At 47.2% G+C, this 27,623-nt stretch overlaps 1 protein-coding gene across 3 annotated transcripts in view; it reads right to left on the reverse strand.

The window, feature by feature from the left end:
• The window catches only part of LOC124721831 (heat shock 70 kDa protein 14-like), a 207,800-nt gene that overhangs the window by 108,137 nt on the left and 72,040 nt on the right, over positions 1 to 27,623 (reverse strand). For all 3 annotated transcript variants that reach the window (XM_047246958.1, XM_047246957.1, XM_047246956.1), the window contains exon 4: positions 627 to 825. In XM_047246958.1, coding sequence (XP_047102914.1) covers positions 627 to 825 — 199 coding nt within the window. The remainder of the gene's footprint in view (positions 1 to 626; positions 826 to 27,623) is intronic.

The raw sequence follows: 27,623 nt of genomic DNA on the forward strand, positions 1-27,623 counted from the left end.
TTTATGATCTGATTGTTATTTCCCCGAGGAGATCCATCATCTGCGTTAAATTGGAACACCTAATAATGAGCAATCTGACCGTAGTCTAGATCATGCAGGATCATTGACCTCAGAATCCAAAGATAAAGCAACTGATGTGGGCTCATGTAACAACAGTCAACTTGTCTTTCTCATATACACTTCACTATAAAATAATATTTTACTGCTATTTATGCAGATTTCCTCAACAAACTGAACCACTGGCATCTTAACATAAAAGTTTCATCTGTTAATAAGAAATTAATAATTTATTTGGAGAAATGTAACCCACAAAACACAGCACTGAAACGTATCACTGTGGAATGTTTATCAGCTCTACTGACGAAAACATCAGCCTATGTGCACATGCTATGCAGTGTTTTGGGGCCAAAGCCCTCAGAGTAAAGTCTCAGGAGAACACATGCATTCCTCCAATCTTATGTAGGCTAGTCAATAGTGGAAACAACAATTTCAATAATGAGCAGCATATTCGCCCTAAAATATGTGTTAACAATGTTGAACACCTCATTTAGTAGCTAAAGATCATGCAGATTGTTTCATAACTTATCACCAACACCAAGAATAACATACTGCATTACAGCACTCACCCTCTCTCATCTGGGGACTCAACACCATAGCCTTGAGCAAGCAAGGCTGCTATAGGTTCACTAATTACTTGCAGAACATCGAATCCTGCATCTTCAGCCGCATGTGCCAGTACCTGACGACTACACTTCGAAAAATTTAAGGGGACACACAGGACTGTGCGCAGATCTGTATCTGGAGGTACACATGTGGAAGCAAACCCTGAAACAAAAAATAAAGAAATGCTTTACATTATTACCAAACCACAAGCTTCATATTTGTATACAAACACTATATTTATTGTTGATTGACAGCTAGCTGGCTGGTCGTCAGTAGAGTCAATGCCTACAGCTTATCCTTTTCCATCAAATAATTTGAAACACTTAAAAAACTCACAGTACAAATATGATGCAGCACTGGAAAACTTGTTAAATTGACATGCGACCCCATTAAAAGCAGGATCTTGCATTCGCAACATAAGTATTCCTGTAAATTGCTTTGTCCTACCACCAAATTCCTCGAAAGTTACAGAATCAGAAAAGCTACCCATAGACTAGTTCGGTACCTGCATCAAAAATTTGTAATTCATTTTTTTTAGGGGCAGGAACATTTTGTGAATGGGCCAAAGAGTTTTGTTACTGCAAAGTATTGATTCCACTGTGAGAGTACTTATTAGTTACATGTTCAAAAGGAAAACTCTAATAGTTTAATCATTTTGTGTAATAGGACGGTGTGAAATAATGAGTGAAAAGTAACCGAGACCAAATCATTCTCTCTATTTCAGCAATCATATTCCCACTTGACAGCTTCTACAAGCAAAACATGTCAAAGCACTACACCAAAGGAAGTAAGCATTTAGAAGATAAAAATGTGTATAAAATTTTAAACCCCAAAACTTCTTCAAATTGGCTGCCTTGTCAGGATCCAATTCTGTACAGATTGCTCGCAAAGATAGCAACCAAAGTAAGATTGTAATTTTGACATGTTACATATACACTGTCCAGTCACATTAATGTGACCATCAGTCGAAAGCCTGAATAACCACCTTTTGCTGCATAGACCACTGCGAGACATGCAGGAATAGTGATAGTGAAGTTCTGGAGGGTAACGACACAGATATGGAGCCATGCAGACTCCACTGCCATGGCCAGAATGTGACAGGTTTCTCTTGAGAATCCACCGCGAGAACAGCTCGATCGAGGTGGTCCCACAGATTATCAAACGGGTTTAAATCCAGAGGGTTTGGTGGCCAGGGGGGTACAGTAAATTCATCCTGGTGCTCTTCATACCACACACATACATTGTGAGCTCTGTGACACATTACATTGTCCTGCTGGTAAATGCCATTGTGTGAAGGAAAAAACGAACTGCATGTATGAGTGAACATGGTAACCAAGGCTAGATGCATACTTATATCAATCATCTGTGCCTTTCAGAATGACAAAATAACTCGGGTAATGCCTTGAATATATTCCCCAGACCATAAAGCACCCTCCTCCAGCCTGGACCCCTTTGCTTTCAGATGATTCACACCGTGCACACCAATGGCCAGCTGTCCAATGGAGTATAAAACGTGATTCATCCGAAAAGGCAACCTGTCACCACTCAGTGGACACCCAGCTGCAGTGCTGGTGAGCTAATTCCAGTCTTTGTTGCCGATGAACACCAGTCAGCAAGAGTGCACAAACCAGGCACCTGCTGCGGAGAACCATACACAGCAATGTTTGCTGAACGGTCATTGAGGAGACATTTTTGGTAGCCATGGGTTTATCTGGGCAGTCTGATGCTCACCCATACATATCTACACAGCTGTTGTTCACCCCGTCATCTCTGGCCCGTAGTGCATTATAGCTACCGTTGTGCTGGTTTTGTATAGCAGCTATTTTACCATGCACGGTATACTTTAAACACAGTGGCACACAAACAGTTTCATAACTTAGCTGTTTTGGAAATTCTTCCACCCTTGGCCTGAAAGTCAATGATCATGTCCTTCTGGAAGTCAGATAAACCGCTCTGTTTCCACATTATAACGACTGCAATGTTTTCCATGTTCCCAACACACTTTATATACCCTCCCCCGCTGGCGCTGCCACCTGCTGTTTGTGAGTGGTTATTCATGCTGATTCCAAACATAGGCAGTGGTCACACTGTTGTTACTGGATTGTGCATAACACCTTTGTCAGTCTCTGGATTAATTACAACAGAGATATGTTGCAATTTTTTCCAGCTAGTGTGTTGAACAACAGAATCATTTTAAGTAATTACTGCTCACAATCTAACAATGCGGGTATAGTATTAAGAATGGAGTGTCGAATGATACAATTTATACTCTGAGGAATATCTCCTATGATGCCCAAATGGATCATTAAGTAGTTAAGATCCTACTGTCAGTTTATAAACTACTTGTATTATAAGAAAAACATGAAACAGACATTATTAATACATAATGGACAAACAAAGAATCATAATAGTAATATCAGTAAATATACTGCTACAGACTTCTGAAAACAACTATCAGACAACATATATAAGTGCCTGAAGGTCAGTGCTCTTAGTATCTTTTCTTAATAATGTCTGTAGCTTTTGTCTGTAGTTTTTATGCTTATACTAGCAATTAGTGAATAATGGAAATCCAGTCAACCATGTTTTCAGACAAAGATAAAGAAAAGAAGGAAAAATAATGTCTAAGGTATGGTGGACAGTGATCAGTGATGTCTGAGTAAGCTGTATTGCCTACTCAAGTTGTGTACACACACACACACACACACACACACACACACACACACAAGTTACAACTCTTACAACACTAGACAGTATAAAATGTAATTACAATTTTTCTACTTTGGAGCAAAGCAGTTTGATGCATTTCTTAGAGTAGCTTAATACATTTAATCAAGAAACAAATTTGCTAACTGAAAACCAAGTTTGCACTACTTTCTAACAAAAGAACAATCTCTGTGAATTTAGTTTAGTAGCGGCATTGGTGAGCTCTACTGTAAAGAATGGAAAGTAAAAAGTCATCACCCCTCTGTGTCATAAAAGGTGAAGTATTAGTTTATTTGGCCAAAGATGGTGTCAACAACCATTCCATGGTACACTTGGATGTATACAACTAAAATGAATTTGGGGGACCACAGGAAACCTAAGTCAGGCTGGCTGGACTGGGATCCAAACAACTTTCCTCCAAAATACAAGTACAGCATTCTTGATCACTAACCACCACATTCCATCAGTGAAGCCTAAAGAAGTCTACACACACTTTTGGTAAAACTCCATCTTATTCTTTACACTCCCTATACAGTTTTTGATGTACAAATCTAAAACCACTCCTGATCATAACTGTTTGTTGAACAGATAAATTATGCTTGAATTCAGTAAGTTCCCAAGGTAATTATTTGATTCATTACTGTACTCATACTTAAAAAGACAGATTCATCTCAGATATTTAACCAGAGTTATGTCAGTAACAAGCATTTCACGGCAAGTCACATGGGGGATAACAACTGCAAAGCAAAGCAATAATCTGAAGGTCCCATCATGATCATAGTCCATGGTGGGCTTCAGTTTATTAGTAAAATATTGGAAAACTGTGGTATCCTTACAAATTTACTATGGAATATTCCTCAACCATCTGGGGTGACTGACTGAAGCTCTGATAAAGTCAGAGGCTACACATGTGATCTGGCAGACATTGTGAGAAATATGTCAACAAATTGATGAAAATGAATATTGGAAACTTTAAGTGGTTCATCCCGCAGTTCTCCACATTTCTTCCCATAAATGTGTATTACGTAAATTTAAATAAATTCAACAGAAATAGCACGAGGTACAGAAATTAAACTATTACAGCATGTGAATGAGCGGATAGGTATTCGCAAACAAACTGTGAGACACACACTGCACCTGTGGTCATACAGCTCAGGGAGTAGAAGTATTGACTACGAAAGGCATAGGTTCAGGTCTGAGATTCAGTCAAGTGAAAAGTTTTATTCTGAAGGAAAATTTCATTACATGTACACTCCAATGTAAAGTGAAAGATTCATTTTTATTAAACACATGTAATCATATCAGCCACTTCAAATGGAAAAAAAGTAGCAAAAGGCAATTATTACTTCCTGTTCATTCTTACGACACAAACCCAGGCCCGAGGACTGCATGGTTAGCAGAGGCCAGCAGACTGCACAGTTACAACAAGAGTGATGGAAGGTCACGACAGAGGGACTGGTCCCCCACCTCCACAGGCACACACACTGTGATCCTCTCAACCATCCTCCAGTGAGAAGGGACACGAGGCACAGGTGGCGGTCATCTTAGTTCCAGCCTGAGCATCGGAAGTGACGACAGGGTGCCAAATGCGACTGTGGTCACAGCCAGAGCTGTTTCGTGTCGGTGGGTCAGACAGTCATGTCTGGCCTTAACATCAAGCCACTGATGCTCTGTCACCAATGATGACCCCTTGGGTCCATCCCAGACACCAACTGCATATGCATGCCCAGACAGACATTCCACCCACAGGCAGGCCTATATGCAGGTTTGGCACACAGCACAGGATGCAGGAGGTCTAATGGTGTACAATACCAACTCAAATGCAGTATTTCAGCCAGATGATGTCTGCAAGGTCTTCAGCAGCTGTGTTTTAAATGTATGGACCATCTGCTCAATCTCCCCATTAGGAGCACGGTGAAACAGGGTGGTGATCGCATTACAGCCACAGAAAGCCTAAAGCTGCATCTACGTAAATGGGGGCTAATTATCCAACACCAGGGAATAAGTGGCACTCCCTCACGGTAGAATACCATCATGAGGTCACAAGTGGTAGAAATGGTGGTAATGAACAGCATCCACGCCACGTAAGCGAAGTTTTGAGAGGGTGGCCACCACCAAAAGCCACATAACAACCTGAAATGTCACGGTAAAATCAACGAGGACCTTCTCCGACAAGTTATCAGGATGGGGCCACGACGAGGAACCTTGACCGTGGGACAAGTGATTGAGAGATCAGGCACGACACGAGCCGTATGCGCATTCAATGTCTGCATTGATGTTGGGCCAGTACATGTGCTGTGGGGCTAGTGCCTCCATACATGTCCTCCACCAATGACAAGCACAAAGGAGCTGGAGGATGCGGGGACAGAGCGAGGATCGAATGATGGTCAGGTTTTCGAGAGTCCTCTGCAGCCATCATTAAAACATCATTTGTAGCATTGAATCAGTAGCATAACATGAAATAATTGTGAAAGGCTAGATCATTAAGGCTCAAAACATTCTCTGGACACCTCTCCAGTACCTCAGACAAAACTTTCAACAGGACAGGATCGTGAAACAACACAGTGGATACCTCACGTGCAGTCAGAAGGAATTGAACCAGGATTTATTGTGGATGTTGGTCCAGGGGAAACAAACTGTTTCCTTGTGGTTGAACTGCACATTGGCACCAAGAGGAAGTGGGGGTAGGGTGTTCACGTTGGTCAGTTGGATGAAAGTGGATTTCAATTGATACCTAATCAAAAACAATGCCCAATTCTGCAGACAATGCATCATCTTTTCCAGGAGTTTAGAACAATGCACAAACAACAAAATCGAGGTTTTGAGCTTTGCAGTCGCTCAACAGGTGTAATTTGCTGCCATACAGTCTACATTCCAGAGGTGAAAGCAACTGGCCATTCACTACTACCCGACACCTTATGAGACAAAACAACCGCTATACCATATCGGGAAGTGTCTGTCTCGAGTGTCAAGGGCAGGTCCAATGCATATAGTGTCAGTCACAATGCCACCTTGAAACTGTACTTAATGTTCTGATATGCCAATTGGCAGGTGGTCAACCACACAAATTTGACACCCTTCTTGCATAGTTGATCTAGGGGATCTGTGATTTGTGCCACCTAGGGAATAAACTTGGCACAGAACATGATTCTACCCAGAAACAACTAGCTGCTTAAGGTCAGTAGTGGCCAACGTATTAGTGATTACGTCAATGTGGTCACACGTGTGCACGATACTATAGCGACCTGGGGTCACTGGGGCCTCTAAGGTACAGAGGCTGTGAAGTGGTGGGTTGTGGAAGCAGTGGTGCTGGCCAGGGATGGACAGGTATAGTGTATTTTATTTTTCTTGAATTACAGCACTGGAGTGTCTGGATAAAGGAGACCATAATTAGGGTGTTTTGGGGTGCAGCAAATGCAGAGCGCATAAGATATCAGCTGTTGTTGGTGCAAAAGTTGAAGAACTGGAATCCCCTGCCTCTGTGAGAAGACTAATCATGGGGCTAGTCCGGAAGGCACCAGTCGCAAGTCGGACCCCACAATGGTGGATGGGATCTAGTATCTGCAATGTCGAAGGTGACACAAAACCATAGACAAGACTCCCGTAGTCTAAACGAGACTGGGCCAGTGCTTTGTACAATCACAGGAGAATAGAGTGGTCTGCACCTCAGGTGGTATCGCACAGACATCTGAGAACATTGAGACGTAACCAGCACATCCTCTTCAGCTGGCGAAGACGAGGGAGCCGTGTCAACCGGACATCGAAGACCAGACCCAAGAAGAGACGGGTGTCCGCCACCTCGAGGGATTGGCCATCGAGGAACAGGTCCGGATGAGGATGGACTATATGGCGACGGCAGAAATACGTGACGTACAATTTGGTCACCGAAAACTGAAAGCCACGGGAGAGAGCCCAAGATTGCCCCCGGTAGATTGCCCCCTGTAGACGGCTTTCTGCAGCGCCCACGACAGAGGAAGCGACATACGTACAAAAATCGTCAACATACAAAGACGCGAACACTGTCGGCCCAGCAGCCACTACCAGTCCATTAATGGCGATGAAAAAAAAGAGGGACACTCAGTACAGAACTCTGTGGAACCCCATTTTCTTACCGACGGGAAGTGCTGTAGGAGGAACCAACTTGGACCCGGAAAGAGCGACATGAAAGAAAGTTATGGATAAAAATGGGCAGAGCACCACAAAGGCCCCAGTCGTGGAGGGTGGTGAGGATGTGGTGGCACCAGCTGGTGCCGTAGGCTTTATGCAGGTCAAAGAAGACTGCAATGAGGTGTTGCCATTTGGCAAAAGCCGACCGGATAGCAGCTTCCAGGTGGACTAAGTTATCCAATGTAGAGCGGCCACGGCAGAAACCGCCTTGAGTCGATGACAAAAGGTCGCAGAATTCGAGGATCCAAAACAGCCGCCAACTCACCAGGCGTTCAACGAGCTTGCAGAGGGTGTTGGTAAGGCTAATTGGACAGTAGCTATCCAACTGAAGAGGTGGCTGCCCAGGCTTCAACACCGGAATAACAATGCTTTCCTGCCACTGGGTAGGAAATACCCCCTCACTCCACAGATGGTTGAAAAGGGTCTATACACGACGGTGGCCAGCCACCGATAAGTGATGGAGCATTTGGTTATGTATCCAATCCGGTCCAGGAGACGTGTCAGGATGAAGGGTGAGGGTGCTGGCGAATTCCCACTCGCTAAATGGGGCATTATAAGGCTCCAAGCAGCGAGAAATGAAAGACAAAGGCAGTCGTTACGAGCGCTGTTTGAGGAGGAGGAGGAGGAGGAAGAGGAGGAACAAGGGCGGATACTGAGTCGACGCAGAGGCTTGGGCAAAGTGTTGAGCGAAACACTCTGCGACAAAGTACAGATGGGAAGGACAACACCATGCACAGAAATTCCTGTAACGGGACAATAGCCAAAAATTCACCTGAGTTTTGTCCAGTCTTGTGAAGAGCAGGTGTGCAGTCCTATGGCAGATACATACCATTACCAGCAAATCCGTTTCTGAAATCTGATTGCAGCAATTTCCAGAGTCCACTATGGGACCATCATACCATCATTTGACAGGGGAGGGGGAACCCCCCCGAGGAAGAAGGGATGGCTGAAACAGCTGTGGCAAGAATGGCGGCAGTTAAAGTCTGTGTAGGCTCATCAATACTACTGTGTGGTAGTATGGGGGGATGGTAGCAGAGGAGAAGGCACCCCAATCAGCTTTAGAGAAGGCCCACCTGGGAGAGTGACGGAGCAAGACATACTGAAGGAAGGTCAAAACAATCGGGTAATGATCGCTGTCACATAAGTCATCGTGGACACCCCACTGAATGGAGGGAAGAAGGCTGGGACTGCAGATGATGAGGCCAATGGAAGAGAAAGTGCCATGTGCCACACTAAAGTCTGTGGGAGTACCGGTGTTACAGAGGTCAAGCGCTGCCAGAACAGATTCAACTGTCCTGCCCAGGGCACTAGTCGGGTGACTACCCCAAAGAGGGTTGTGGGCATTTAAGTCCCCTACAAGCAGGGAGGGAGAATGGAGTTGTTGAAGAAGGGTGGTTAGGGCAAGGGATGTGGGTGGCCTGTCAGACAGGAGGTAGAGATTACAGATCGTGATTGGAGTGGTCAGATCAACCCTGACAGCAATTGCTTCCTGAGTGGTATGGAGGGGAACCCATTTACTAAAAATGTCTTTGCGCACCAAGGTGCAAACACCACCAGAAGCCTGCACAGGGCCAATCTGGTTTCAACAGAAAGCATGGAACCCATGAAGGGTGGGTGAGTAAGAATTGACAAAATGGGTCTCTTTGAGAACAATACAAGAAGCAGAGTAGGAGGAAAGAAGGGGTCGCAACTCCGGGAGGTGACGCAAATAGCCATTACAATTCCACTGGAGGATTCTCAAGCTGGAGTCCAAATGGCAAGCGAATGGACCGGGGCCGGTCACGCCACCGAGTCGCCATCCATCACCGATAAGGATGGAGTAATGTCCATATAGGTGGGGTCAGACTGTTGGTTCATTGGCTGGAGGAGGGGAAGGTGGCACATCAGGGGGGTACCTGAGGGGCCTTGCGCTTGTTCCCTTGTTCGTGTGTTTCTGCTGCTTCTCTTGTGATGGAACAGAAGGGCAGACTGCAGTGTGGGAGGACACAGAATTACACCTGGCAATAGCGGCCCCCACCGGCCGCAGATCGTGCGGCCTATGTGGAGCTGCAGATCGCCTTTCAGGGGGTGCCGGGAAGAGGAGTCCCGGGAGGGAGCTCCTGTACCATCGGCTGCCGAAGAAGGGGAGCGCTTCTCTGACGGGGGAGGGGGAGTAGCACCCAAAGGGGTGAGGGGGAGGGGGAAGGGGGAATTTGGGCGTGGCTTGGAAGAGGAGGGGGTACGAAGGGGAGTGGACGTAACTGAAGCAAAAGCAGAAGTTAGAGGCACAGGATGGAGCCGGTCATACTTTCGACAAGCCTCGGTGTAGGTAAGTCGATCTAAAGTCTTGTACTCTTGAATCCGTCATTCTTTCACATACACCAGGCATGCTGGCGAGTGCGGAGGATGCTGCGCATCACAACTGATGCACACAGGCGGGGGACCACAGGCACTCCCCTCATGGAGGGGGCGCCCACAGTCACCACAGAGGTGATAACTGGTGGAGCGGGAAGACCTGTGTCCAAACCGTAAGCATTTAAAGCATCTCATCGGTGGTGGAATGTAAGGTTTTACATCACACCGATACACCACCACCTTTACCTTTTCTGGGAGTATATCCCCCTCGAAGGCCAGAAAAAAGGAGTCTCTATCAGTGTGATTGTTTTTAAGGCCTCGCTGTACAATGTGGATAAATCGGACTCCTTGCCGCTCGAGGTTTGCATGGAGCTCCTTGTCAGTTTGGAGAAGAGGATCCCAGTAGAAAATGATACCCTGTACCGAGTTCAAAGATTGGTGGGGTGCGACGGAGACTATGCTGTGGTCATAAGTCCCCTAGAACTTAGAACTACTTAAACCTAACTAACCTAAGGACATCACACACATCCATGCCCGAGGCAGGATTCGAACCTGCGACCGTAGCGGTCGTGCGGTCGTGCGGTTCAGACTGTAGCGCCTTTAACTGCTCGGCCACTCCGGCCGGCCTCTGCAGACTGGGCAGGAGAAGATGTCTTTATGAGCAAAGAACCGGACTGCATTTTACTCGTGGATTCCACTTCATGATACTTATCTTCAATTGCCTCAACAAAAAAACAAAAGCTTGGTCAGGGCAAAACTCTCACCACCTGTTCTGATACAAACCAGGTACCGAGGGAAAGGTTTCAACCAAAGTCGGCAAGCTTGACCTTCTTCCCATGGGGTGGCGAGGGAGGGGCAGGCCAAAGGATCAGAAGGACTATCATGTCTACTATCACTCTTAGAAATGGCCAAAGAATGGCCAGGATATTGAAGCCTTTCCCGCTTCATATGCAAGGCGTCTGCCCTAGTACCACCCACCCCACCCACCCTGACCAGGGGCTCGCCCAGTGGGCACCACCCAGCCATAGCGAGGGCCGTCTGGCACGGCAGCCATTGCTGGGAGTTCTGATGCCCCAAAGTGATGAGCATCAACTCCTTGGCATACACGAGCCGTTAACAGCTCAGGTACTAGCAGTGTGATCCCTGTGTTGTCAGGGGGCTCAGCCAGTTGGGTACTTAACAGCCCCACCACACGGACTGGCTACCATGCTGGTGACCTAGCATGAAGGGGGCCAGGGTGCAAGGGGAAAATGGAGGGGTGGGGAGGGGAGGGTGAGATGAGCCTCCAACATGGAAACTAGGTAGGGAGTTGATCCCCAAATGGCTCACACTGACGGAAAATGTTGGAAATGGAGGTCAAACTCCAAGGGGACCAAAACGCTGAAAAGGAGATGGAAACAGCAAACTAAACAATAGCACATACCAAAACAAAGCCGGGAGGAAAGCCAAGTCGACATGAATTCCACCAAGAGGGAAAGGAGGGGGCAGGGGGAAAGGAGCAAGGACAGGAAAGGAAAGGATAGGAACAGGGACGGTAATGCAGGTCTGGGAAAAGGAAGGAGACTGCAAATAGCTCGGAGCCCCGTGCACGCCACACACGTACCCACAAAGGGACTGTCGGCCCCCTGGATGGACATACGACGGAACTTCCAACATTGAAAGCACCTCATTGGGGGAGGGATATAGGGTTTCACATCACAGCAGTAGACCATCACCTTGATCTTCTCAGGTAATGTATCTCCCTCGAAGGCCAAGATGAAGGCACCGGTGGCAACCTGCTTATCCCTCGGACCCTGATGGACACGCCGAACGAAATGTACACTTCACCGTTCTAAACTGGTGCACAGCTCATCGTCGGACTGCAAAAGAAGGTCCCTGTGAATTATGATACCCTGGACCATATTTAAGCGCTTATGGGGCACGATGATTACAGAAACATCCCCCAGCTTGTCACAAGTGAGTAACACCCATGACTGGGCAGAGGATGCTGTTTTGATCAAGATTGACCCAGATCTCATCTTGGACAATCCCTCAAACCCCCCCCCCCCCCAAACTTCTCTTCTAAATGCTCAACAGAAAACTGAGGCTTCATTATCATGAAAGATTCCCGATCAGCTCTCAAACATATAAAGTAGCGGGGCGAATAAGAGCTGCTGCCATCCTTAACCTGATGTTCCTCCCATGGTGTGGCCGGGGAGGGGAACAATTTGGGGTCTTAATTCTGTGTGTTGAATTGAGCCTGTGAACGCTGAAAGACTACTGCTGCTTGACCACCAGTAAGAGATGATGTACTACGCTTCATCGGGTGTCATCCGCCCTGATGCCACCCACTCCGACCAGTGGGGCTCCCCACGGGTGCCATCCAGCCACAGCATAGGCCACCTGGCAGGATGGCCATTGCCAGGAGTCCCGATACCCCAGGAGGATGGGTATCTACCCCTGGCATATGAGGAGAGTTAATGGCGCAGGGATCAGCAGAGAGATCCCTGTGTGGTCAGGGGGCTACAACCAACAGGCAACATGGTGGCCCCACCGCAATTGACTGGCTATGGTGCTGGACATCAGGTGCAACCAAGCAAACAAGTCCATCATCATTGTCAGCGTAGAAATGATACTACACAGTTGATGGAAAAATACGTACCCAGGAGGGTGACCTCGCCCAACAGTTGGAGAATGAGCAGAAGTGCAGATCCACGTCAACTAAGGATGTGATAGGTATCAGCGCACGATGGACACGATGCACCATGTAAGGGGCACTTCAGGAAAATTTTGAAAAATGGGGGTCAAACCCAACAGGGGACCATCACAAAGGCTGAAACATTTGAGACTCCTTTTAGTCACCTCTTACGACAGGCAGGAATACCTCAGGCCTATTCTAACCCCTGGACCCACAGGGGAGTTTTTAGACAGTGTAAGAAGGATGGACATGCAGATGCATAAACGGAACACCCATAGCCTAGTTTTGAATGGACAAGGGATCAGTACAAACGTCCGATCCCCTCCCCAGGAAGTACCACTGAGGACACACAGGACACTGAGGGACCAGGTGCAGCATGCAGCAAGGCAAGACACATGGGAGAACCATGAAAGTTTCCCATCAAGTGCGAGCCCGAGGAATTCCATTGTTACAGTGAACGGATGAGCAACAGGCCCAAGATGTAAAGATGGTGGAAGAAACCCAATGCGCTACTACAAATTCATACAAACGGATTTGTTAGTGGAAAATCAAAAGCCATTGTCAATGTGCCATAAGTAAGACGATTGAAACATCGCTGAAGATGCCTCTGAAGGCAATAAATCACAAAATCATCACTGAAACAGGAGCCAGAGATGCCTGGCGGGAGACAACCCATTATAGAGTTAATGGCTATAGCAAAAAAGGATGACACTCAGGATGGAGCCCTGAGGCACTCCAATTTCCTGGTTAAACGTGTCCAACAAGGCAGAAACCACAATTACATTGAGAACTCTGTCTTGTAAAAATTCCTGATGGAAATGGGGCAAGCAGCCTCTGAAGCTCTTCATATGTAGAGTATGACGGATACCAGTCCTCCAGCAGGTGTTATAAGTTTTCTCCAAATCAAAAAACACATCACACAGTCTGGTACTTCTGCAGAAAACCATTCACAACATGGATTGACAAAGTCATGAGATGGTCAACTGCCGAACGGCAGGCTAGGAATCCACACTGTGCAGTAGTTAGTAAACTGCGAGGCTCAAGCCATCATACCAGCCGGGCATTAATCATACATTCCATCAGCTTGCAAACACAGCTGGTGAGAGAAATGGGGCAGTCGCTGGAAATCTGCTCAGATGTCATTGTATGTATGGAGGAGAAAATGCCTTACCCACAAGAGAAAGGTACTGCAACATCTGAATGTGAACATCGTCCAGCCCGGGATGAAGCGAGAGTGTGATCTAGCTCCCTCACAGTAAAGGTGGCAGGATTCACAATTATGAAAGGAGAAGGGTATCACCCGAGCCGTCTCCACTCATTTCGGATGGAAGACGGCAGGGCAATAGTCGGTAAAGCTCAAAATCTCCAGAAAATAGCGACCTAAGGTGTTGGAGACAGCTGTGGGGTCCAAGACGACACCATCTGCTACTGTTAGGCCGGAAATTGGGGAATGGACCTAGGTCCAAGAGAGAAAACAAGTAAATGGAATCTAGCTAGTATTTTTGCTGTCCCGAAGAAGCCAACGACACTGTGCCCCCGACTGTTTACGGCACCATTTTCACTGACGATTTTGCCATCAATTGTTATTCTCCATGGACTTGTCCGCTTGAGCAGTGTCTTCAGCACTGTCTCGATCTTATTTACTCATGGAACATCGACAATGGCTTTCAGTTTTCCACTGACAAAACAGTTTGTATGAATTTCTGGTGGCACAACGAGTTTCTTCCACCATCTTTATATCTTGGGCCTGTTGCTCTTCCGTTCGTTGAAACTATGAAATTACTAGGACTCGTGCTCCATTGGAAACTTTCTTGGTCCTCCCATGTGTCTTACCTGACCACCTGCTGTACCCTGTCCCTCAGTATACTGTGTGTTCTCTGTGGTACTTCCTGGGGAACGGATTGGACCACCCTCCTCTGCTTGTACTGGTCCCTTGTCCATTTCGAACTAGACTATGCGTCTTTTGTTTGCGCATCTGCACGTCCGTCCATCTTATGCTGTCTGAGTACAATCCATCACTGTGGCATCCGTTTGGCCACTGGCGCCTTTTACACTATCCTGGTTGAGAGTCTTTATGCTGAAACTGCCAAACTACCACTGTCATTCCAACATCATGTTCTCCTCAGCTGATATGCATGCTGTTTGTCTGCCATACCTGGCCACTCATCCTATGCCTCCTCCAATGACTCCTTTGACCACCAGCATGGGGCATGCCCCTCTTCTCTAATACCTCCTGGAGTTTGCTTTCGGCTAATGCACAGCAGCTTAACTTCATGCTACCTGCTACTTTTTCTTTGGGTATGAACCCTTCACCACCTTGGCTTCGTGCAGTGGTCTGTGTTCACCTTGTACTTCATTGGATTCCTAAGGACTTGCTCTGTCCCCATAAGTTTCTTGATATTCGCACGGAACTTCATGGTAGTACCTTGGTGTACACTGATGGCTCTCTGACTGACCACGGTATTGGGTATGCCTTCATCACTGGCACTAAACATTTTTGATATCAGCTGTCAGAACACTACTCAGTATTTACAACAGAGCTGGCCCTATATATATATTAAATATGTCTGCTTGTGTCCGTATATGTGTGGATGGATATGCGTGTATGTGCAAGTGCATACCCGTCCTTTTTTCCCCCTAAGGTAAGTCTTTCCGCTCCCGGGATTGGAATGACTCCTTACCCTCTCCCTTAAAACCCACATCCTTTCGTCTTTCCCTCTCCTTCCCTCTTTCCTGATGAGGCAATAGTTTGTTGCGAAAGCTTGAATTTTATGTGTATGTTTGTGTGTCTATCGACCTGCCAGCACTTTCGTTTGGTAAGTCACATTATATATATATATATAAAAAAATAATGGTTTTAGGGCACAAAACTGCTACAGTCATAAGCACCCATTCTGTGGCTTAGTGAAGGGTAAAAAACCGTATGTCAAATCAGCAGCAATGGGAGCAAAACTCAAGTAGGAGGGAAACTAAAAACGGAAGGAAATCTTAGAAAATTGCTATTGACGGGAGTTGTTTTCTCCAAAAGAAAGCTTCAAATGACCGATGTCTTCTCACTAACACTGATAAACTCAAGGATGCAATAAGGTGAGCGTGCATCATAAGTGAAAGGTGTCTCACCGTCCACAATTGAGAGCAGTGGGACAAAATGGGGGATGATCGCCACTTAAAAGATGTCAGTGGCTAAAAAGACAGTGCCCAATCCGGAGTCTAGTTAAAATTACCTCCTCCCAACAGCAAGGCTGGGAGGAAGAGGTCCAAGCGCAGGGAATAGGTTTTATGTCCCGTAATTTATTATCCTGAAGTGCAGACCAATGTGTGTGCCATAAAAGAGCAACACGATGACACAAAATGCTCTGTAGATCGGCAAAGGGAACCGTGTGAACAGTGGGCCGAGGAAGAGAGACAGCAGCCTTTGCCACTATATTGGCTGCCTCATTTCCGCAGATACCAACATGCACTGGGATCCAGAGGAATGCCACAGTGAGAGGATGGGGGGTGGACAATCACCCTCATGGGCATCCCTGCCACAGGTAACGCATTTGGCCACATTGGAACATGACTGGGTGGTATGATTAAACCTCTGACACCGATAGCAACATGTAGGGTTGGGGACGTACGGGTGAAGTGAAATTACCTCATATCCCATTTTAATGTTCGATGGAAGTTGAACTGTCAAACATCAAGAAGAGAGTGTGGGTTGGTACCAATTCCTTTTCAACTCTTTTCATTACTCGATATACGACCATTACTACCTGATCAGACAGGTAATTTTGAATGTCCTCATTTGATAATCCGTCAAGTGATCGGGTATAAACCACCCCACGCTATGAGTTTAATGTATGGTGTGCTTCCACCCGGACAGGAAAGGTGTGTAGCAGTGTAGTTCGAAGCAATTTGTGTGCTTGGAGGGCACTGTCTGTTTCTAACCACAAGGTCCCAATTGCATAACTGGGAACAAGACTTTACAGGACACCTTTCTGAATAATGAAAGGGTTTACTGTTGAGAAGTCTTGACCTTCACAAGATCAAGAAACAACTAGGAACTTTCTCAGTGAGGGAAGAGTTTTCTGTGGGTGAGACTCACTAGCTTTCTTTTGTAGAAGTAGAAGAAACCATTGCGAAAGTATCACCCATGATTACTGGCGTCTCTGATGGCGCAGTCCTTCCAAGTGGGGGCCCTCTCTGAGGGCACTCCCACCTTAGGTTATTGTACACACCTCAGATCACACCTTCCAAAGAACTGACAGAGGGTCCAATGGGCATGTTCGGAAGGTACCAGCTCGGCTAATCGCCCCTCCCTGGGCCTGACCTTTACCAGGAGGTACGTACATGTCCTACTTGTCTACCCAGGATTGGGAATTACGCATTACCCCATCACTGGCTACACGTGAGAACACATTGGTCGGCCTTCAGACACCCACAGGGAGGAAAGAAACAGGAAGGGAGGAACAAAGAAAAAGGATAGAAGAGAAGAATTCTCAAAAGCCCAAGTGGAGAAGAAGATAAAGAGGAGAATCATGGAAAAGAAAAGGACAAAGTAGGGACAGAGACTTTCCATTATAGAGACGAAAGACGAGAAACCACGTCATAGAATTACAAGCGTCCGTCTCCAGATGTAAATGCGAAACATACTTCCGAAGAGAGGGAGAAGGGGAAGAGGAAGGGAAGGGGCGGGGTGGGGGGAGGATGCAGAAAGGGAAAGTATGCAGCCCAGAAAGGAAAAAAAGCTACACTAGCTCAGGGTCCCGTGCTTGCCACACACACATCCACAAAACAGTTGTGGACCCCCTGGGTGGGCCAGAGCCTCTTGCGTGCTGCACACCATCCATCCCTTAGTGCAGTGGGTCCAGGAACGCTTTCACTTCCTCACTTTTGATGGGGCCACTGTGATGTTTATGCAGGTTTCTGGTCACGTCAGTCTGATAGGAAATGAGGCTGCTGTTACTGCTGCCAAGGCTGCAGTCCTCCTATCTTGACTAGCTAGTTCTTCCATTCCTTCTGATGATCTCCTTATTGCCATCTGTCAGCAAGTCGTGTCACTTTGGTAAGACCATTGGTCTTCCCTTCATGCGAACAACATCCGGGGAATTAAAACTCTCCCAGCAGCTTGGCCGACCTCCTCTTGGTCATCTCACCATGATAAGATCATTTTAGCTAGGTTGCATGTTGGGCATTGTCTTTTTAACCATCACCATTTGTTAAGTGGAATCCCTCACCACTGTATGCTCATTGTCATCAAACTTTTATGGTTCGCCATTTCCGGATGGAATGTCCCTATTTTTTAACCACCTATGTTCTACTGTATGTTTGCTGTCTGAATTATCGGCCATTTTAGTAAGCAGCGAGAGAGCTGTCAACCGTGTTTTACTTTTTATCCATTGTAGCAGTATGGCGAAGGACATTTAATCTTTAGTTCAGGACCTCCATATTTTATGGCTGTTTCTCCAAGGGAATGGCTGTCCATCAATTGGGCTTGTAGTCGCATTTAACTCCTTTTTCCTCTTCTGACATGGGCGTGTATGACCTTAGTTGTTTTAGCACCTTAAAACGAAACAAAACAAAACAATCATTATTACTCCTCATTGTGATCTAATTGCGTAAGGCACTTAATGCACACTTTGCTGATCCTTCCTTCATTGCTTTCTTAGATTTAGTGCCCTCTATTGGCAGTGATGTCAGCATTTGCAGCGGAGCATCACAGTTCCCTTAAATGGCTTAACATGTCCAACGTGAACAATGAGGGGGTCTTTGTTGGTAATTACAACTTTACATTAATGAGTGAATTCATTTTTATGATCTGCTATGGTCTGTGGTGGTGTCAGGAATTTCTTTGCTTTGTCCTTAGGTGAGCAGGGATTCGTCACTAAGACCCACTGGCCAACTCCAAACTGCAGTAATTGGCCGATATGTCATCCTGCTTGCTCTTGACACTCGAGTGCTTCTGTGTTTGCTTTCTTTAACTTCTTACAAACATCATGTAACGTCTTTGCAAACTTCGTAACTGATTCCCAGTTTTTCCAATTTTAGGCTTAATCACCTCAAAAAGAGAAGGCAGGTTTGTACCATATATTACCTCATATGGTGATGGACCAACACTACTACACTGGACATCAGCATTGTAAGCTGACATGACATACAGAAGGTAAATGTACCAATCATTGTGATGGAAGTTCACAACAACAACAACTCAACATCTTACCAACTGTACAGTGAATGTATTCTGTTTTCCTGATAGACTGAGGGAGCCAAGGGCTAGTCCTGAGCTTGTGAGTGCTTAGTAAATGACATAGGTGCTTAATCATACTGGATATAAAATTAGTGCCCTGACATCGAAATAAGTGTCCAAGGAATAGAAAAGCAACTGGAATCACTTGACAGAGGAAAGTCCACTGGACCTGACGGGATACCAATTCGATTCTACACAGAGTACGCGAAAGAACTTGCCCCCCTTCTAACAGCCATGTACCGCAAGTCTCTAGAGGAATGGAAGGTTCCAAATGACTGGAAAAGAGCACAGGTAGTCCCAGACTTCAAGAAGGGTCGTCGAGCAGATGCGCAAAACTATAGACCTGTATCTCTGACGTCGATCTGCTGTAGAATTTTAGAACATGTTTTTTGCTCGCGTATCATGTCGTTTTTGGAAACCCAGTATCTACTCTGTAGGAATCAACGTGGATTCCGCAAACAGCGATCGTGTGAGACCCAACTCGCTTTATTTGTTCATGAGACCCAGAAAATATTAGATACAGGCTCCCAGGTAGAAGCTATTTTCCTTGACTTCCAGAAGGCGTTCGATACAGTTCCGCACTGTCACCTGATAAACAAAGTAAGAGCCTACGGAATATCAGACCAGCTGTGTGGCTGGATTGGAGAGTTTTTAGCAAACAGAACACAGCATGTTGTTATCAATGGAGAGATGTCTACAGACGTTAAAGTAACCTCTGGCGTACCACAGAGGAGTGTTATGGGACCATTGCTTTTTACAATATATATAAATGACCTAGTAGATAGTGTCGGAAGTTCCATGCGGCTTTTCGCAGATGATGCTGTAGTATACAGAGAAGTTGCAGCATTAGAAAATTGTAGCGAAATACAGGAAGATCTGCAGCGGATAGGCACTTGGTGCAGGGAGTGGCAACTGACTCTTAACATAGACAAATGTAATGTATTGCGAATACATAGAAAGAAGGATCCTTTGTTGTATGATTATATGATAGCGGAACAAACACCGATAGCAGTAACTTCTGTAACATATCTATGAGTATGCGTGCGGAACGATTTGAAGTGGAATGATCATATAAAATTAATTGTCGGTAAGGCGGGTACCAGGTTGAGATTCATTGGGAGAGTCCTTAGAAAATGTAGCCCATCAACAAAGGAGGTGGCTTACAAAACACTCGTTCAACCTATACTTGAGTATTGCTCATCAGTGTGGGATCCGTACCAGATCGGGTTGACGGAGGAGTTTTTTTTTTTTTTTTTTTTTTTTGGGGGGTTTTAGGGCGCACAACTTCAATGGTCATTAGCGCCCTGACTACGTTAAGAATGCACCGCGAGGCACAAGTTTAAAACAACAACTAAAAGGGAAAACACGATAAAAGACAGACTGACAGGCATAGGATTAAAAATCAGCATCATCAAATGTCCTTAGAGAGGTTTGTCAAATTGATAAAACGAAGAACACGAGCAGCTGCTCGTGGGTCATCCGCTAAAATGGCATCTAAAGTACATGGCAGGTTAACATCTAGACGCAGTGTGTTAAAATCCGGACAGGACATTAAAATGTGGCGGACCGTCAGCAATTGCCCACATGGGCAGAACGGCGCCGGCGCAGACGTCGGCAGATGGCGATGGCTGAACCGGCAGTGTCCAATGCGTAACCGGGCCAAAACGACCTCCTCCCTCCGAGAAGGGCGGGAGGAGGACGTCCAAGCCGCGGGAAGAGGTTTCAAGGCCCGAAGCTTGTTGTCTGTAAGTGCATCCCAATCGGCATGCCACAGCGATAAAATGCGCCGACAAATGACCCTGCTACAGTCTGATGAAGGGACACAACAAGAAGCTGTCCGAGGCTGGAGGACCGCAGCCTTGGCTGCGGCATCTGCAGCTTCGTTCCCAGGGATACAGACATGGCCAGGGACCCACATAAAGCTAACCGGAGAACCGACGTCCACCAGCTGCTGAAGAGAGCGTTGGATCCGGTGCACGAAAGGGTGAACCGGATACGGATCACTGAGGCTCTGGATGGCGCTCAGGGAATCGGAGCAGATGACATAAGCAGAATGTCGGTGGCGGCAGATGTCAAGAACAGCCTGGTAGAGGGCAAAGAGCTCAGCTGTGAAGACCGAACAATGGCCATGGAACCGGTATTTGAAACTTTGTGCCCCGACAATAAAGGAACACCCGACCCCGTCTTTGGTCTTTGAGCCATCTGTATAAATGAAGGTCATATTGATGAACTTTGAACGAAGTTCAACAAAACGGGAGTGGTAGACTGAACTGGGGGTAACCTCTTTTGGGAGCGAGCTGAGGTCAAGGTGAACGCGGACCTGAGCCTGGAGCCAAGGTGGCGTGTGGCTATCGCCCACTCGAAAGGTTGCAGGGAGTGAAAAATTAAGGTGTTGAAGAAGGCGACGAAAGCGAACTCCAGGGGGTAGCAGGGCAGAGACATACAACCCGTATTGACGGTCGAGAGAGTCGTCAAAAAAGGAATGATAAGACAGGTGGTCGGGCATTGACAGTAGCCGACAGGCATACCGACAAAGCAGTATATCGTGCCGGTAGGTGAGTGGCAATTCACTGGCTTTGGCATGAAGACTCTCAACAAGACTAGTATAAAACGCTCCGATCGCAAGTCGTAAACCCCGATGTTGTATGGAGTTGAGGCGGTGTAAGATGGATGGCCGTACAGAGGGGTATACGAAGCTCCCATAATCCAGCTTGGAGCGGACGATCGACCGATATAGACGAAGCAGGACGGTTCGATCCACTCCCCACGACATACCACTGAGAACACGGAGGACATTTAAAGAATGGGTACAACGGGCAGCCTAATATGACACATGTGGAGACCAGCTAAGTTTCCTGTCAAATGTAAGACCTAAAAATTTTGTTGTCTCCACGATTGGGAGAGCAACGGGACCGAGTCGTAAGGACGGTGGGAGAAACTCTTTGTAGCGCCAGAAGTTAATACAGACCGTCTTCTCGGCAGAAAAACGGAAGCCATTGGCGACACTCCAGGAGTAAAGACGGTCAAGAGAATGCTGAAGACAGCGCTCCAGGACACGTGTACACTGCGCGCTGCAATAGATGGTAAAATCGTCCACGAAAAGGGAGCCTGATACATCAGCTGGGAGGCAATCCATTATTGGATTGATCGCGATGGCGAAGAGAGCGACGCTCAAATCTGAGCCCTGTGGCACCCCATTCTCCTGGCGAAAGGTGTCTGACAGGACAGAACCCACACGTACCCTGAACTGTCGATCCATTAAAAAAGAACGAATAAAAAGAGGGAGGCGACCGCGAAGGCCCCATGTATGCATGGTGCGGAGAATGCCCGCCCTCCAACAGGTGTCTTAAGCCTTCTCCAAATCAAAGAACACAGCCGTGGTCGGGCGCTTCCGCAAGAAGTTATTCATAATGAAGGTCGACAAGGTAACCAGATGGTCAACAGCAGAGCGGCGCCTACGAAATCCACATTGTACATTGGTAAGTAGGCGTCGAGATTCGAGCAGCCAAACCAATCGAGAGTTAACCATTCGCTCCATCACTTTACAGACACAGCCGGTAAGCGAGATGGGTCGATAACTGGAAGACAAGTGCTTGTCCTTCCCCGGCTTAGGAATCGGGACAACAATAGACTCGTGCCAGCATGCGGGAACATGTCCCTCAATCCAGATGTGATTGTAAGTACGAAGAAGAAAACCTTTACCCGCAGGAGAAAGGTTCTTCAGCATCTGAATATGAATAGAATCAGGCCCTGGAGTGGAGGACCGTGATCGGCCAAGTGCGTTTTCGAGTTCCCGCATGGTGAATGGGGCATTATAACTTTGACGATTCGAGGAGCGGAAGTTAGGTGGCCTAGCCTCCTCTGCCTGTTTGCGGGGGAGGAAGGCAGGGTGGTAATGAGCGGAGCTCGAAACCTCAGCGAAAAAGCGGCCGAAGGCATTGGAGACATCCTCAGGGGCCACAAGGACATCATTCGCGACCGTCAAGCCAGAAACTGGTGAGTGGACCTTAGTGCCAGATAGCCGGCGCAGGCTACCCCAGACAACAGAAGAAGGAGTAAAACTGTTGAACGTGCTTGTTAAAGCAGCCCAGATGGCTTTCTTGCTTTCTTTAATAATACGACGACACTGAGCACGTAATCGTTTATAATTGATACAATTCGCCATTGTAGGGTGGCGTTTGAAGGTAAAGCACGTCGACGAGCACGTAAAGCGTCTCTACATGCTGCAGTCCACCAGGGGACCGGTACGCGACGTGGAGAAGAAGTAGGGTGAGGGATGGAATATTCAGCAGCAGCGAGAATGACTTCCGTGAGGTGTGCGACCTGACTATCGCAGCTTGTGAAGGTTTGATCCTGAAAGGTCGCCCTGGAAGAGAAGAGCCCCCAGTCTGCCTTGGAGATGGTCCAACTAGAGGAGCACGGAGAGGGGGTATGCTGCAGGAGATGGATAACACACGGGAAGTGGTCGCTCGAATATTTATCAGAAAGTGCATACCACTCAAACCAGCGTGCAAGTTGGGGAGTACATATAGAGAGGTCTAAATGGGAATAGGTGTGAGATGTGTCCGAAAGAAAAGTAGGGGCGCCAGTATTGAGGCAGACAAAATTGAGCTAGTTGAAAAGGTCTGCTAACAGGGAGCCCCTCGGGCAGGATGCTGGAGAGCCCCAAAGGGGATGGTGGGCATTGAAGTCTCCAGTTAACAAAAATGGTGCAGGGAGCTGAGCAATAAGTTGCATCATGTCTGCCCTGGTAACGGCAGATGACGATGGAGTGTAAACGGTACAAATGGAAAATGTAAAAGTGGGGAGAGTAATGCGGATGGCAACTGCCTGCAGGCCGGTGTGCAACATGATGGGATCGTAGTAAATATCATCCCGGACCAGCAACATAAACCCTCCATGAGCCGGGATACCTACCACAGGGGGTAGGTCAAAACGCACAGAGGTGTAGTGTGCCAAGGCAATTTGATCGCATGGGCGTAGCTTCGTTTCCTGGAGGGCTACGACGAGCGGACTGTGCAAGCGGAGCAGCAACTTCAAGTCCTCTCGGTTGGAGCGAATGCTGCGAATATTCCAGTGTAAAAGTGCCATCGTAAGAAGAAAAGGAAGATGAAAGAAGGGGTCACCTCGAAGGCCGCTGAGGGCCTGGCTTCGAGCGAGCACTGCCGCCGCTATCAGTAGGCGGACAGTCATCGTCCATTGGGTCTATAGGTTCATCGGCCATCTTGGGAAGATGGCCGGCAGGGGGATCTTCCTCCGCCAGTGAACGGCCAGATGTTCGGCTACCAGCGGTGCGGCCAGGCGAAACGGATGACGGCCTGGGGCGGCAACCGCTGGGTGGCGCAGGAGAAGAAATGCGCCGTGGCAGAGAAGGAGAACTGTGCTTCCTATGAGCCTTCTTGGAAGGACGTTTGGTGGAAGTACCGGTCGAAGGCTGGGAGGTCGAGGTACGTAGGAAGTCTGCACGGGACGGTTCCTTCTTGAAGGCCCGTGCATCTGACTTCTGGGTCTTCATCTTGGCAGAAGCTGATGAAGGTGCTTGTGTCTGAGGTGTGACTGGAGGAAGAGGAGACGTCGACCGGGCGATCTTAGCACTGGCCGAACGGACGACCGTGGTGCGTAAGGTCAGATCGCATGTCTGGGTTGCCACCTCCCTGGTTGGTAGTCCGAGGAGAGGCGAGGACAGTACTGTATTTCCCCGCTGGGAGCAGCGTGGGCTTCCTACTAGCCAACAGCTTGCGAGCAGCCGAGGTGGACGCTTTCTCTTTGACCCGAATTTCTTGGATACAGCGTTCTTCCTTATAGACAGGACAGTCGCGGGAGGATGTGGCATGGTCACCCTGACAGTTCACACAATGAGGAGACGGAGGTGGGCAGTCATCCCCATGGGCGTCCCTGCCACAAGTGACACATTTAGCCGCATTGGAACAAGACTGTCGAGTGTGATTGAAACGCTGACTCTGGTAGCAGCGCGTAGGTGTCGGGACTTAGGGGCGAACAGAAATAACCTAGTAGCCCGCCTTGATGCGCGATGGCAGCTTAACACTATCGAAGGTCAAGAAAAGTGTCCGGGTCGGTACAAGGTCATTGTTGACCTTATTCATGACCCTATGGACAGCCGTCACGCCCTGCTCAGCGAGGAATGATTGAATCTCCTCGTCAGTCAATCCGTCGAGGGAGCTAGTATAGACCACACCACGAGACGAATTCAAAGTTCGGTGAGCCTCCACCCGCACAGGGAACGTGTACAGGAGTGTGGCCCGAAGCAGTTTTTGTGCCTGAAAGGCGCTCTCAGTTTCTAGTAATAACGTACCGTTACGCAACCTGGTACAAGATTTGACAGATCCGGCTATGGCATCTACACCCTTCTGGATAACGAAAGGGTTGACAGAGGAAAAATCCTTTCCGTCCTCAGATCGAGAAACGACGAGGAACTGTGGGGCAGGCGGTAGTACTTTTGTCACTGGTGGCTGGTCACGTTTCCGTTTTTGGGCAGAAGTCGAGACAGATGGAGTGAAATCCATTGCGGAGGAATCCCCCATGATTGCCAGCGTCTCCGATGGTGCGCTCCTTCCTTGTGGGGACCCTCTCAGAGGGCACTCCCGCCTTAGGTGAATGTTTACACCTCAGGTCACACCTCCCGAGAAACAGACGGAGGGACCAATCGGCATGGTCAGAAGGTATCAGCTCAGGCAATCACCCCTCCCCGGGCCTGGCCCTTACCAGGGGGTACACGCGTGCCTTACATGTCTACCCAGGGCGGGGAATTACGCGTTACCCCGTCACCGGCTACGCGTGCGAACGCGCGGGTCGGCCTTCAGGCACGCACAGGGAGGAAGGAAGAAGAGGAAAAGGAGGAGTGAGAGGGAGTGAGAGGACAGACTGTCTCAAACGCCGAGGCGGAGACCAGAGAAGGCAAGGAGAAGAAGGCAAGGAGAAGAAGGCAAGAAGAAGGCACTTTGAGAAGGCAAGGAGAAGAAGACAAGGGAAAAAGTAAGGAAGACAGTGAGGTGGAAAAGAGCAAAGAAAGGAACCAACCAAAGGAAGGAAGAAACGAGAAGTGAAAAAGCAAAATGACCGCAAATAGAGGTCGTGGAACCGTCCGTCTCCGGACGCAAGCGCTAACGACCCCCTTGAGGGGGTGGAACTCCTTTTAGTTGCCTCTTACGACAGGCAGGAATACCTCGGGCCTATTCTAATCCCCGGACCCGCAGGGGGTGACGGAGGAGATAGAGACGATCCAAAGAAGTGTGGCGCATTTCGTCACGGGGTTATTTGGTAACCGTGATAGTGTTACGGAGTCGTTTTGCAAACTCAAGTGGCAGACTCTGCAAGAGAGGCGCACTGCATCGCGCTGTAGCTTGCTCGCCAGGTTTCGAGAGGGTGCATTTCTGGATGAGGTATCGAATATATTGCTTCCCCCTACTTATACCTCCTGAGGAGGTCACGAATGTAAAATTAGAGATTCGAGTGCACACACAGGCTTTCAGACAGTCGTTCTTCTTGCGAACCATACGCGACTGGAACAGAAAAGGGAGTTAATGACAGTGGCACGTAAAGTGCCCTCAGCCACACACTGCTGGGTGGCTTGCGGAGTATAAATGTAGATGTAAATATGTAATTATTGTATCAGGAACACTAAACTTCAGCAACCAGCTTTTCACCATTGTCTTTGCCACTGTACTTGCTCTAAAATGAATACTGTAACAGTTATGAGCTTTCTTCATCTTTGATACTATGAAACATGCTTTCCATATTTTGGGAAGAGGTAGAATGGACCACAACAAGACAAAATTGCCAGGTAAACGTGGACTCAAAAATGCATATCTTTAATAGCTTTGCTACTGTGAAAGACATCTTTTCTACTGAACAAGGGTTCATAGCTCTTAAGGTATGAATTTTAGAGCCTATGTTTACTACACAATTTTTTCTTGGTTTGGTCCATACTACCCCCTACCAAAATATGGAAAGCAAAGAGCTCATGGTAGAAGAGATTTGGTTCACAGTATCGAATATGAGGTGTTCATAGCTCTTACGACATGCATTTTGGAGTCCATCTTTACCAGATTTTTTTGCTTCGAGTGATCGTTCCTTTAATATCCCTGAATACAGACCATTCGTAATGAAATACCATGTATAAGGTCATATGATAGTCGTTAATCATGTCAAGCGCAGTTGGCACCACACTGGGGCTGTATTTCATCTTCCTACACAACAGGCCATAGTGCTTTGTGGACTGCAGCTGTGCCCTAAATACTTGAAATCAAATCTTCCTTCTTGGGCTCTCAGAATTCTGTTTTTCTTTCCTGATTGGTGTATGACTTCATAGTTGAATTCACTTGATTTCAGAGCACAATACGTTGACATACTTGCGAGCCTCTTGTGGTCCCAGCAATCACTTCACAAATTTAAACTTTTTCGTGTACAAATAACAATGGAAATACGTAATAGCATAAATAACAGCCAATTTTTCCATCTCTGTGGTTGAATAGTTCTGTTCTGCTTATTCATCTGTGTCAATGCATATTCTTCCAAGTGTTCGTTGCCATCTACATCGTAACTGGGAATACATTCAATCACCTGACTGCTCATGTCACACGACAGAATAAATTCTCACTCATAGTTTGGGAACACTGGTACCAGGTTCGTTGTCAATGCTCCCTTCAATTTTTCAAATGCTGTCTGAAAGTTGACTACGGAAATTCCACATCATTTTTCAACAAATGATTCAACAGCTTAGCAATTTTGGCAAACTCCTCAACAAATTCCCTACAGTAATTACAGTCCTAAAAATGATTTAAACTGCTTTGTTGTTTGTGGTGGTAAGAAAACAATTTCTGCAGAAGT

This window comes from Schistocerca piceifrons, chromosome X (assembly GCF_021461385.2).
Source record: "Schistocerca piceifrons isolate TAMUIC-IGC-003096 chromosome X, iqSchPice1.1, whole genome shotgun sequence".
Lineage (NCBI taxonomy): Eukaryota > Metazoa > Arthropoda > Insecta > Orthoptera > Acrididae > Schistocerca > Schistocerca piceifrons.